Source organism: Giraffa tippelskirchi, chromosome 2, assembly GCF_054371585.1.
Source record: "Giraffa tippelskirchi isolate mGirTip1 chromosome 2, T2T-mGirTip1v1.2.pri, whole genome shotgun sequence".
Taxonomy (NCBI): domain Eukaryota; kingdom Metazoa; phylum Chordata; class Mammalia; order Artiodactyla; family Giraffidae; genus Giraffa; species Giraffa tippelskirchi.
In genome coordinates, this window is record NC_137276.1 from 53,949,968 (window position 1) to 53,963,434 (window position 13,467).

At 48.9% G+C, this 13,467-nt stretch overlaps 2 protein-coding genes across 6 annotated transcripts in view; one reads left to right on the forward strand and one right to left on the reverse strand.

Annotated features, from left to right (window-relative positions):
- Positions 1-13,467, reverse strand: part of RGR (retinal G protein coupled receptor) — a 26,085-nt gene continuing 12,618 nt past the window's right edge. Inside the window, exons 1-7 of one of the 5 annotated variants that reach the window (XM_081563507.1) lie at positions 10,133-10,211; positions 8,270-8,426; positions 7,143-7,264; positions 5,511-5,664; positions 3,778-3,895; positions 1,126-1,239; positions 1-648 (exon numbers count right to left, since the gene is read on the reverse strand). In XM_081563507.1, the coding sequence (XP_081419633.1) occupies positions 517-648; positions 1,126-1,239; positions 3,778-3,895; positions 5,511-5,664; positions 7,143-7,264; positions 8,270-8,426; positions 10,133-10,211 (876 nt within the window). In that variant the 3' untranslated portion in view covers positions 1-516. Of the gene's footprint in view, positions 649-1,125; positions 1,240-3,777; positions 3,896-5,510; positions 5,665-7,142; positions 7,301-8,269; positions 8,427-10,132; positions 10,212-13,467 lie in introns of those variants that run through there. The other 4 variants (XM_081563506.1, XM_081563504.1, XM_081563508.1 and 1 more) reach the window with 4 other exon arrangements.
- LRIT1 (leucine rich repeat, Ig-like and transmembrane domains 1) overlaps positions 6,331-13,467 on the forward strand; it is a 22,656-nt gene continuing 15,519 nt past the window's right edge. The window contains exon 1 of the mRNA XM_081563488.1: positions 6,331-6,457. Coding sequence (XP_081419614.1) covers positions 6,444-6,457 — 14 coding nt within the window. The 5' untranslated portion in view covers positions 6,331-6,443. The remainder of the gene's footprint in view (positions 6,458-13,467) is intronic.

Consider the following 13,467-nt stretch of genomic DNA (forward strand, 5'->3'; position numbering starts at 1 on the left):
ACCTGTAGAAGATCACAATTTAATAAGAGGTGTTTGAACGCTGGCAGCCTGGGTTGAGCTACCACAGACAAACCTGGGGCTTTCACCCCTTTCTATGTAAGTCTCTGAATCCTAACAGCTCTGTACTAATGAGCAGCAGCTTCTATGTGCATATGAGTATATGCTATCACATACAAGCCTCACGACAGACCCAAAGTCCATATTAACATTCTTATGTAAAGGGGCCAGGGAGCTGAGTTCAGAGAGTGTGACTTTTCCAAGGTCTCTCAGTCTCTATGTGGAGAGCTATGGCCAACACAGGTCCATGTGGCTCCAAAGTCCCGGCTCCTTCCATGCAGCCTGGTTTTTCTCTGAATCCCCTGTGTCTGGCCTTGGGCCGGGCTCAAAGGGTCATTGGGGATGAAGGGTGAGTGTCTGGAGCTTGGCTCCTGAGGCTGCTGGACAGGACTCCCCAGGCAGGGGCTCAGTCCAGGAAGGCCTGGGTGGGCCTGGGTCTGGGCAGCCCCCCAGAGAGGCTCACTGTTCTCGGCTGTGCTCTCTCCTCTGCGGCGAGAGGCACTGCCAGATTCCCCCGTGCACCATCTCACTGCCCAGGGCATAGTTCATGGCGTTGACTGTGGGCACTGTCTTGGCAATGAGAGCAGGCACCTGTTGTGATGGAGAAATCCAGGAAAGAAGTTTCAGAGCCTCTGCCCCTCCCCCTGGTCCCAACGGGTGACCACCATCCCCTCTCCCCAACCCAACATCCCCCCACCCCACCCCGCCTCAGCTGCCAAGCATCTGCCCTTGGCTTGACTCTGCAGCCTCTAAGCCTTCTCGGACTAGTTGCCGGATGGTGTGTGGAATCTTGCTCCTCCCCAGACACCACTCTCAGCCCCTGGTCCCAGAGTGCGTGCATCACCATCTGGCTGGCTGTCCCTGTTATCTCACGTGAGACCCGGGCAATGTCAAGCAGTGGCCCCATGTGACCAGGGAGACAAGCAAACACCCAGTGAGTTATGAGCGTTCAGGGGAAAAGAGAAAGAGTGCGCCTATCATGGAGGCTGTAAAGCCAGAGAGAGAGATGGGGTGAAACAGAGGTACACAGATGGGGAGAGGGTACTGGAGTACTGGAGGTGTCTGTACCATCTGCAGCTTGGGAGAGATGGAGGTTGCATCCGCAATGGTGGCGTACAGATACAGGAGAGCGTAGGGGCCCCAGCCGAGCAGCAGCGTCCTGGCTGGCAGGACGGTGTTCACCTGGGGAGACATGGGTAAAGGAGGGTGGCATCACAGATGGTGGGAACGTAAACTGATACAGCCACTATGGAGGACAGGATGGAGAGTTCTTTAAAAACTAGGGATAAAACTACCGTGTGATCCAGCAATCCCACTACAGGGCATATACCCCAAGGAAACTACAATTCTAAAAGACACATGTACCCCAGTGTTCGCTGAAGTACTATTTACAATAGCCAGGACATGGATGCAACCTAGATGCTCAATGACAGATGAATGGATAAAGAAGTTGTGGTATGTATATACAATGGAATATTACTCAGCTATAAAAAGGAGCAGATTTGAGTCAGTTCCAGTGAAGTAGATGAACCTAAAGCCTGTTATGCAGAGTTAAGTAAGTCAGAAAAAGAAAAACAAATATCCTATATTAATGCATATATATATGGAATCTAGAAAAATGGTACTGATGAACTTATCTGCAGGGTAGAAATAGAGATGCAGACATAGAGAACAGATTTGTGGTCACAGCAGGGGAAAGAAATGGTGGGAAGAATCAAGAAAATAGCACTGAAACATATACAGTGCCATATGTAAAACAGATGACTGAGGGAAGTTTCTGTATAACACAGGGAGCTCAGCCCGGAGCTCTGTGACAACTTAGAGGGCCGGGATGGGTTAGGGCGTGGGAGAGAAGTTCAAGAGGTAGGGACATGTGTATACTTATAGCTGATTCACGTTATTGTGTGGCAGAAACCACAGAACATTATAAAGCAATTATTCTCTAATTTTTTTTTTTAAAAAAGAAGGGTGGTATTGACTGGCTCAGGTGGCCAGCAGCCCCGTGAGGTCCCAGGACCAGCTTGGCAGGGCTGTGGGAAGGTGCTGAGCCTGTGGAGGAAACTGGGACCAGTTGAATCTCTCTTCTGTTTAAGATGCTTGACCCTAGGCCTCTCATTCAAGCTTTCTTGACCTCAGTGGCCTTGTCCATAAAGTGACCTGATAATGCCTGACTTGCCTGGAGGTAGCGACTGGAGTAGAGGATTCACTTCCTTCTCAGTTTGTGCTCTGAGAAACCCGGGGCTCCATGAATGTGACTGTGTGTATAAAGGTCCCCAGGCTGAGCTGCCCTCACACCTCTGTCCCAGAACTACCTCGCAATCAGCAGCTGCATTCACTGGCGGCTCAAGCTGTCCTGGGTTCAAAGCAGCCGCTTTCCACCCTGTGAGATACTAAAACAACCAGGCAGCAGGCGACGTGGTACCACAAGTGGCCACAGGAGGGCGCACGATTTCCGTATTAATTTCTGGATGGAATTTGCGAAATAATGATTCCCCATATACACTCAGAGGTTAAAATTCTAACGCTAAAAATCAGTGCCTATTTTCTAACCAGCCATGTCGCCCTTTAACAAAGAAGGTAACTTAAGCTCGCAGCTGAGGTCCCTGGGACAGTGCGTGACGACCCCTGCTGATGCTAGTGAAACGGATGGTGTAAAGTCAACTGGGGAAAATGGGAAAATCCGTGTGGCAGCCTTGTCTGCTGGCCCACTGAACCTCCGATAAATGTGGCGACTTGGAGCACCCAGGCAGGGGTGGGGCGGGCGCAGCCTGGAGGCAGGCAACCGTGGAAGCGGTGATGAACAGGAAAACACCTGTACAGCCCTCCCCCTCCTTCTGTGACCAGGAGAACCTGGGTCCACAGCTATAATCAACTGGTACAGTGTTTTTCCAATTCACAAGGGGAAAAAATGTGGCAGATGAAGTGTTTCAACAAAGAGAGTGCTTCTTTTATGCACTAGGATTGCTCACTTGAGTGATAGAGCCCCAGACCTGGGTTTGATCCAATGCTGCTACTACTAATGGTGCTGCTTTTGACCAGTTGCTTAGCTAATAACCCCTTTCAGTCTCAATTTTCTAATCTGTGACATAGGGACAATAAAGCCTTCCTTCCTCAGAGCGTGGGTGCAAAATTGAAATGATATAATGCACATACAGTCGCATTAATACCTGAGCTTTTTAGCTTGTTTTTGTTTTTTGAATCTTTAGAGCAATGACTCATCTACTAGAGACTGTTCAGGTGATAAAAAAAAAATCCTGGCAAGAGGATATTAACGCAGAATTGAGCAATGGCCAGGAGGGCTTATTCTGAATCGTTTCTCTTGGACAAATGCGCTTGCAGGTGTGATTTTACTTTGTGGGTAACAGTCTGTGCCTGCGGTTAAATGAAACATCCTGAAGCCATTTAAAATGCATGTAATTTTGTGTCAATCTTCATATTCTTGGAAAGAAGCAAGGGTAACAGCAAGGATGATGTCCACTAGGACACCCCGCTTCTCAGTATTATGGGGTCTGGGTAAATCTGAGCAGTTCGGATTCTTCCTCCCAGGACTTGGTGATCTCCAGCAACGGGAAGGGAGGGTGTGTTTCTGCCCTAACACCCCATGCTCTACATACAAAGCTAGATTTCTCTCCTGATCATTGAAATCACAGAGAACCCCTAATTGCAGTCACATCGTTCATGTTCCCTGGTGTTTCTCCTCCTCTAGGAGCTGATCCTTACCGGGGGACGGCTGGTTTTCCCGAGTTTCTGCTCCATGAGCCGATAGGATACAACTGTGATGAAGAGGGGCAGGAGGAAGTTGAAAAAGGCCATGGTGAAGAGGTAGCTGGTGAAGTTTCTGCAGGCAAAGGGGATGGAGAAGTCAAGAATTGCCTCTCAGAGATGATCAGTTGCCCAAGAAGGCCCATCAGACTCGGGCTAGACAGTCAGATGCAGGGAACTCCTCCCATCAGGTAAGTATTCAGAGTATGGGTGCTCCCAGGTCCCAGCTGAACTCTCTTGGGAACCAGGAGCTATGAGGTCCTCCTAGAACCTACTTTTAGGCAAGGGAGCTGGGACAAAGGACAGTCCGGCTTCGATTTGCTGCTGGGCAGTTCAGGGGCTCAGCCCTGCTCTCTGTATGTGCCCCAAACACGGAGAACAGGACAATTTGTTTGGGAAATGTGTTTACCAAATGGAGATGTCAGCTGACCAGGAGGAAAGATCATTCAAGGGGTTTTCTGGCATGGGTTTGGAAGGACCCTGCGGATGAGACTGGACACTGTATCACTAAAGAAATCATTGAAGGGACCAGAGAAGAACCAGGGGTCCCAGGTAGTGGTCATGGGGAGGCACAAGGGCTGACCAGGAGCAGGTGGGAGTCATAGGGAGGCAGACTGCCATTCTGTGCAGCAGAGACCACATCATCTGGCTGCTGTCCACTAAGGAGGGGTGGGAGGGAGGGCTGCCAGAAGAACTGGACACCAGCGGGGGAAATACCTGCAGGGAACTCCCTGGAAGGCATTAGACCAGATCTTGTGTTCTCCAGTGGGTTTGACCTGAGAAGCCTGTCATCAAGGCAGGTGCATTATGAATAAACATGAACAGGAACTTCCCTGGCAGTCCACTGGTTAAGAAACCACCTTGCAATGGAGGGGATGTGGGTTCAATTCCTGGTCCAGGCACTAAGATCCCACGTGCCACGGGGCAACTAAGCCTGTGTGCTACAATGAAAGATCCTGTTGCAACTAAAACACAACACGGCCAAATAAATGAGTAAACATGAATAAACATGTCAAGCAGGTGAATGCAGTGTGCCTCTAGCAGAAGCAAGATCAGGGCTGGAGCCCATGTGGTCCCTCCCCAAGGCAGCCCCTAGAGGGAGCCCTGTTCTCCCCAGAGCCCAGTGGACCTGGCAGTACTAGATGAGTGCTTCCTGATGGTGGGTGCCATCATGCATTTACTGCTGTCTCCCCAGGGTCTGGCCCACAGAAAATGCTCAGAGAATCCAGAGAACTGTTCTCAATGCCAAAGAGGTCCCTCCCAATGCAAAGATCTTAACATTCTTTGACACTATAGAACGAAGGATACAGCTCCCTGTAGGAGTCAATAAATCAGAGCTAGGATCTGACTGTGCTGAAGGTGGCATAGTGGTCATGGGGCTCAGTGACTATTAAAACCAACACAGGGTCTCAGCATTGTTATAACCAACGCAGCTCCCTGGACAGGACCCCTCTGGGGCCCAACTCTGCACCCCAACTTGCATAACATTCCCATCCCTTGGCCAATCTTCAGAATGGGCTTTCCTTAGTCCCACTGTCAACTTATACACAGAGATCATGGCTAAGGAGTTGAGACTGTCTGGCAGATGTTGGCACATCCCCATTTGGATTTTCAGCTGACACTGTTGTCCCACAGGCTCAAAGCCCAGATTCCCATGGAAAGAAGCCTCAAAGCTGCTGCCCACACCTCACCTGTCCCCCCTGGAATAGTCCAGAGTGCAGCAGGTCCCAAGTGGCTCATAGTCATAGTGGCCCCAGCCCAGGAGGGGCAGTGCCGCCCAGAAGGCAGAAGATAGCCATACGAAGAACACCAGGGAGACGGCCGTGTTCCAATCCAGTCGGCTGCCTGCGTGGGACACAGGAGGAGGATGGTGGAGGGGAGGCGGTAGCTTGGCAGAGTGAAAAAATAATGGACTTGGCAGTCATGCAGAATGTCCTTAAATGCTGGCTCTGATGCTTAACAGCGCAGTGCCTCAGGCAAGTTAAGTTTCTCTGAGCCTCAGTTTTCTCCTTCATAAACTGGGAATGATAATCCTTGCCTCCGATGATTGTTATGAAGAATAAAAGAGACAATGGATGTGGAAGTCTCCTAGAGACACTCTGTACCATCTTCTTTAGAGAACAGAGGGAAAGAGGGAGATGGCAAAGAGATAGGTGTGCGTGCACACGTGAGTGATGGTCCACGGGAGGTTTGGGGACAGGGCTGGGATAGAAATAGTGGAAGAGGAGCTCCAAGGTCAGATGAGGCAGATAGGAGTCAGCATTAGCGGAGAACAAAGGCTGTTGTGTTTTGGCCCTGGAGAGAAGCATGTGACATTGTTGAGGGCAGTAAGCCTGTGTGTGCACGGGGCAAATCTGCAATTCCAAAGGACTGATGCTCATGGCTCAAGGCCATGTTAGCTGTGAACCCTAGAGTAACCTTGTGCCAGGGAATTAGGACTCAGAGCCCAGGAGACAAAGGGGAGGCACCCTCTAAGGCATCTAGGCCGTGCACAATCCCAGCTTGGCTCCTGTAGCCATGTGACTCAGGGCAAGCTACTTGACTTCTCTGAACCTGTGTTTCCCAGTCTGCAAGCTGGGGGTTTGCGTGAGGGGTGACTGAGCCACAGAGCCCAGAGAAAGTTTATGTTTCTCCCAAGGTGAGTGAGATTCTACATGGTCTATGGGTGAATGTGTTTCTTACCTTTATGTGTATTAAAATTATGACATTAACTTTGTGATTTCACAGATACTTTTTATAATGAGACTAAAGCAGTTGTTTAAATTTTAAAAAATGAATCACTTAAGAAAAACATTCAGGTAAATCACAAAGCAGGTGGTACACTTATATGTCTAATTATGAAGAGGGAATTTGACAATACACCTTGGGAAATCTTGAACTAGACTCATTTTCATGAAGCCTTCACGTGGCAGAGGTTCCATGGAAGTGTGAGGTGCAAAGCCACGTGCCCAGTCTCTCTCACACACACCACCTCTCTGCTGTCTCCCAACAGTGCCTGTCTTCAAGGGCATCTACTGTATCCAGAATCTCATTTGATTTTCCAAATAAAACTGTGACGTTGGTTACAAAACTCATCCTTGCAGAGGAGGAGACCAAGGTTCACGGAGGACCCCTGACTTGCCTGAGGCTGCAGTGAAGGCACAGGGAACCTTCCCAGCAGGTGCCTCAACATCTCTCCTGCGCTCTCCCACCCTCCTCCCTTTCTTAGGGGCCCATACCCCACACTCAGGCACACTTACACCCACCCACACCTCCCTGAACTGGGAAATGCTGAGCAGACCTTCGCTCTGACCTCCCTCAATATGTGGAACCCAGAGACCTACGGGTGCAGTAGTGGTGATAGCGCCCCCAGGCGATGGCTGCGCTGCTGCAGATGCTGGCCAATGCCGTGGCAAAGCCCTGGAAGCCGTGAGCCTGGCAGCCTTCTGAGCCATAGGGCCAGCGCCTGTGGGAGACATGGGGCACCAGTGACCCCTCCCCCCTTGCCCCATCCTCCTCCCTCACCTGCTTGTCAGCAGCTTGGAGGGTGCCTTCAGCTCCTTAGAAAAGGGCTTTAGTATCTGTTTTGCTATGAGGAAACTGAGGCCTTAGAGATCGAGCCACTGGGGTGAAGGGGCACCTCGGTTGGACCAAAGAGTCTCCCTGGTGACCAGCTGCCTATATCACAGAAAATGGAGCAACAAGATGGGAGGAGAGCTAGTGCCTGAGGCTCAGAGAGGAAGAGGTACTGAGCCAGTGTTACACAGCACACGAAGGCAAAGTCAGAGGGTAGACCCCAGGCCTCCCAACTTCTGGCCCCACAAGTCAAGCAGGGCGGAAGCTTCAGTTGCCCATCCTCCACCCTAGGAAGGTGCAGGAGGACAACAGGGCAAGGAATCCTCACTGATTCAGACCCTACAGAGTCAGCCCTGAGCCTTTGTACACAGGGGTGGCTCTAGCTTCCACAGGAATGATCCATCTGCTTAAGAAAACAATCCTATAAACACCTTCTTAGACCACATTGGAAGACCCCGGTCACGTAAGGTCTTAGACACTTGTCAAAATCCTATTTGCTTTCACAAATACTTATTTAAGGCTTCCTAGGTGCCAAGCATTGTTTTAAATTAGTTACAAATAACACCTCCAACAACCATGTGAGTTAGGTAATATTATGCAGTTTACAGAGAGACAGAAATATGAAGTCAGGATTACAACCTAGGCAGCCTGATTGCAGGGCCCAGGCTCTTAGTCGCCACAATCATCCAGCTCTGATGGTCAAGTCCAAGGAACTCCTGTGTTCCAGAAACCAGCTGTGGTTCTGCAGGCACAGTCTGGAATTCGGATTTACCCTAGTTTGGTCTGCCCACCCTCTCCCCTATAGCTTTCTACAGGTAGGAAGCATGTCTATGGCATGCTGCCCAGTGCCCTGCGGTCAGGCCCCAGAGCCCAGGGACTAGGGTGGGGCAGGTACCGGAGGAGGCTGGACGTGGCTGCAACGAGGGCATTGAGGCTGATCCCACTGTCGGCCAGTGCCAAGCTCAACACCAGCAGGTGGCTGGGGGTCCGCAGCTCCGGGGTCTTGCAGAAAGAGAGGATGGTCAGGATGTTTAGGCTGAGGCCAGAAAGAGCTGAAAAGAAGGGGAGAGCTGGCACTGGGGCTGTGAGGCCCTCCTGGGGTCAGAATGAGGGCCCACGGAATGGATGGGGTACCCCATCCCCCCACCCCCCTCACACTCAGCACCCATCTCCTTGCAGCTCATCAAGCGCCTGTGAGGTGGGCTGGCCCTCAGATACTGAAAGCCATGAAATGTACACCCTGCCCTCTACCAATGCACAGTCTGATAGAAAGATGGACGCGGAAGAAAATCAGTCCAGTGCAGCACAGTTTCTGCCAGCACAATCACCGTTATGGACAGCCACTAAGCACCTATCACGTGCCCGGCTGAGCACTTGACATGGATCCTCCCAGTCAGTCTTCACCTGCACACTGTCCTCCTGACTTGCCACGGAGACGCCAAGGCTCAGAGATGTTGGCCTAAGTGCACAGCTAGTAAGGGGGTAGGGCTGGGACTTGAACTCAGTTTTTTCAAATTCCAAAATGCCCTTTCCAAGGACTCTGGAACAATGTTAGGGAGAACCTCAGAGAGGAGGAGGCAACATAGAACTGGGAGCTTCCCAGGACCCCAGGCAGTGAGGTGAGCTTCAAGTGGGTGGTGTCCAGTGGCAGACAGACCCAACCTTGAATGTCAGCTTTGTCACGCATTTGCTGCTCCTCTAGGCTCCCTGAACCTCAGCTTCTCCTATGTGAAGTGAGAAATGGGGGTGGATCCTGCCTTCAAACTGTGAGCATTCACAGGGAGGACGAGGAAGAGCATTCACAGGGAGGATGAGGACGAGGAGAGGTGTGGAAGAGCATTCTAGAAAGAGGGACGAGCACGTGCAAAACCATAAAGCTGTAAACTTTCAAGGCACGTTTGTGGACCTAGAGTGATGCTAGATTGCAGGGTTCCCAGAGGAGACGAACCGGATGATGGGGTCCAGGGCTTCAGGGCCAGCCTGGTAGCTGCTGCTCCCTCTCTACTGTCAACTCTCAGATGTGTTGATTTTGTCTCTGAATCTGCTTTGAACAAAGGCTACATCCCCCACTGACCTAGACTTGGGCTCGCCCAACTCTAGGGGCTATCGGTCCAGCCCTGGCCTCAGTGAGCATCTTAGGGATTTTGGGTTGAAGCTCGCATCTCTTGGACCCAGGTCGCCCTTAAAGCGGAAGTGCTTAGGGCTGAGGGCAAGAAGATGGTGAAAGTAATGTGGGGCTGGAAGGGAGTGAATGAACTTGAATACTTGGGTTTGTCTAGGCGGGCACTCTATACCTTGATCACATCTAACCTTCACCACCACCCATTTGGAATGTCAGGGTGCTGAGGGTCAGAGAACTCAGGTGTCTTGGTTTCAGTGACTCAGACAGCAGGTGGCAGAGCTGACTGTCTTCACAGCCTACTGGGGGCCTGATCTTATACGAGATTCTTAGCAGGATTTCCAGGGAGTGGATTCAACTTTCTCTTGGGAGCAGGAACATGGAAAGGCCTGGTTCTTGGTCATGCCCTGGGCAGACATCCCCTTCTCAAAATCCCTCCCTCCCTGTCCCATGCCTGGCTTCTCTCTCTTGGCTCCCAGGCTACAGGCTGCAGTCCGCAGGTGCAGCCATCAGAAGACCCTATGCATTTAAACACAGAGGAGTATGGTTTGGGGACTTCTCCTTGCCAGCTTTGCAGGTGTGACCTGCATTCTGGGGGCCTGCTGAGTTCCGCTCCACCCCAGCTCCTGCCTGGCTCACCTTCCAGCAGCATCACCGTCCCCACGGCCAGCACCTCCAGCTCCCCGAAGCCAGCGGGCAGGGTCCCGGACTCTGCCATCCTCTCTGCCTTTCTCCCAGCTGATCCAGCTCTTCTCTGGCTCCCCCAACCCAGGCTCCTCTGTTATAAAGGGCCATTCCACGTGCTGGCATATGCAGGGTATTATGCTAGACGTTGGGTTCCTTTTTTGCTGCCCCCTGGCCCTCCAAATCATCTTCTTGGCCCAGACAGAAGGAACCCATTCATCAGTTAGACAGTGTAGCCTTTGTGATGCCAGCACGGAGTCCGGCCTCATTCATTTCAGCTCCATCAGATTAAGGACCCAGAATCCAAATGGTGCATAGCCAAAAGCTGAATTAGAAAAGAGTTGCATAACAGGGCCAGGATGGGGAGCAGAAGGGGGGATCTGAGCTGCAGCCAAGCCTGAGAATGGGTCAGGAGCCAGGCCCTTCCATGTTTGCAGGTGCTGACAAGCTGAGCACCTGTGTGCATGTATGTACACGTGTGTGTGTGTCCACCTGAGCTCACGTGTATGCTCACAAGCCATGGGGAAAGAATGATGGTTGGAAGTCATTTGCTGTCATGGAAAGAGCTCCAACTGGCACTAGAGACTGCTTCTGGTTCTGAATTAACCATTAACTGCCTATGTCCCTGGGGTGGACTCACTGAGGTCATCTCAGTTGTCTCTTTTGCAAAGTAAGCATCTCCCACCCCACTCCCCACTCCTCTCCACCCACCCTGGCCTGTGTCAGTCCTGGTCAGAAGAATACATCATGGATATAGCCTTTGGGGCTTCATTTCCTGTGTCCCATAGAGCACTTAACCTATGCAAGCATAAACATCTCCCAAGGCACTGGCTTGAGACAGAGGAGCTGCTGCTGTAAGTGGCCCATGACCCACTAAGAACTTTGCCTTCTATAAATGAGGTCCTGGTACAAGTTACACACTGGCTTATAGTGACATTTACATTAAGAAACACTAACTCTAGGGAGTAAGTCCCTGGTGGTCCAGAGGTTAGGATTCTGCGCTTTCACTGCCAAGGCCCAGGTTCAATCCCTGGTTGAAAAACTAAGATCCTACAAGCTGTACAGCACAGCCAAAAAAGAAAGAAAGAAAGAAACACTACTCCAGAACAACTTAACTCATTTTCATATAAAGAAACCAAGGCCCAGAGTGCTGCTATTAATATTACTGAATCCAGTATTGGGTTCACCCAATTCATAAATTGAAACGTCAGAGTTTGGAGTAGAGAAAGGTTTATTGCAGGGTCATGCAAGAAGAACGTGTGACTCTTGCCCCAAACACCCCAAACTCCCCAAAGAGTTTCAGCAAAGCATTTTTTTTTTTGAGATTCTTTTTTTTTCTCCTTTATTATTTTTTTTTAAATAAATTTATTTATTTTAGTTGGGGGCTAATTACTTTACAATATTGTAGTAGTTTTTGCCATACATTGACATGAATCAGCCATGGGTTTACATGTGTTCCCCTTCCTGGATCCCCCTCCCACCTCCCTCTCCATCCCATCCCTCTGGGTCATCCCATTGCCCCAGCCCTGAGCATTTGTCTCATGCATCGAACATGGAATGGTGTTCTGTTTCACATAACGATAATATACATGTTTCAATGCTATTCTCCCAGAACGTCCCACCCTCACCTTCTCCCTCAGAGTCCATAAGACTGTTCTATGCATCTGTGTCTCTTATTCTGTCTCGCATATAGGGTTATCGTTACCATCTTTCAAATTCCATATATATGCATTAGTATACTGTATTGGTGTTTTTCTTTCTGGCTTACTTCTCTCTGTATTATGGGCTCCAGTTTCATCCATCTCAATAGAACCGATTCAAATGTATTTTTTTTAATGGCTGAGTAATATTCCATTGTGTTTATGTACCACAGCTTCCTTATCCATTCGTCTGCTGATGGACATCTAGGTTGCTTCCATGTCCTGGCTATTGTAAACAGTGCTGCGATGAACATTGGGGTACACGCGTCTCTTTCAATTCTGGTTTCCTCGGTGTGTATGCCCAGCAGTGGGATTGCTGGGTCATATGGCAGTTCTATTCCCAGTTTTTTAAGGAATCTCCACACTATTCTCCATAGTGGCTATACTAGTTTGCATTCACACCAACAGTGTAAGAGGGTTCCCTTTTCTCCACACCCTCTCCAACATTTATTGCTTGTAGACTTTTGGATAGCAGCCATTCTGACTGGCGTGAAATGGTACCTCATTGTGGTTTTGATTTGCATTTCTCTAATAATGAGTGATGTTGAGCGTCTTTTCATGTGTTTGTTAGCCATCTGTATGTCTTCTTTGGAGAAATGTCTGTTTAGTTCTTTGACCCATTTTTTGATTGGGTCGTTTATTTTTCTGGAATTCAGCTGCAGGAGTTGCTTGTATATTTTTGAGATTAATTGTTTGCCTGTTGCTTCGTTTGCTATTATTTTCTCCCATTCTGAAGACTGTCTTTTCACCTTGCTTATAGTTTCCTTTGTTGTGCAAAAGCTTTTAATTTTAATTAGGTCCCATTTGTTTATTTTTGCTTTTATTTCCAATATTCTGGGAGGTTGGTCATGGAGGATCCTGCTGTGATTTATGTCGGAGAGTGTTTTGCCTATGTTTTCCTCTAGGAGTTTTATAGTTTCTGGTCTTACGTTTAGATCTTTAATCCATTTTGAGTTTATTTTTGTGTATGGTGTTAGGAAGTGTTCTAGTTTCATTCTTTTACAAGTGGTTGACCAGTTTTCCCAGCACCACTTGTTAAAGAGATTGTCTTTTCTCCATTGTATATTCTTGCCTCCTTTGTCAAAGACAAGGGGTCCATAGGTGCGTGGGTTTATCTCTGGGCTTTCTATTTTGTTCCATTGATCTATATTTCTATCTTTGTGCCAGTACCATACTGTCTTGATGACTGTGGCTTTGTAGTAGAGCCTGAAGTCAAGCAGGTTGATTCCTCCAGTTTCATTCTTCTTTCTCAAGATTGCTTTGGCTATTCGAGGTTTCTTATATTTCCATACAAATTGTGAAATGATTTGTTCTAGTTCTGTGAAAAATACCATTGGTAGCTTGATAGGGATTGCATTGAATCTATAAATTGCTTTGGGTAGTATACTCATTTTCACTATATTAATTCTTCCAATCCATGAACACGGTATATTTCTCCATCTGTTTGTGTCCTCTTTGATTTCTTTCATCAGTGTTTTATAGTTTTCTATATATAAGTCTTTTGTTTCTTTAGGTAGATATATTCCTAAGTATTTTATTATTTTTGTTGCAATGGTGAATGGTATTGTTTCCTTAATTTCTCTGTTTTTT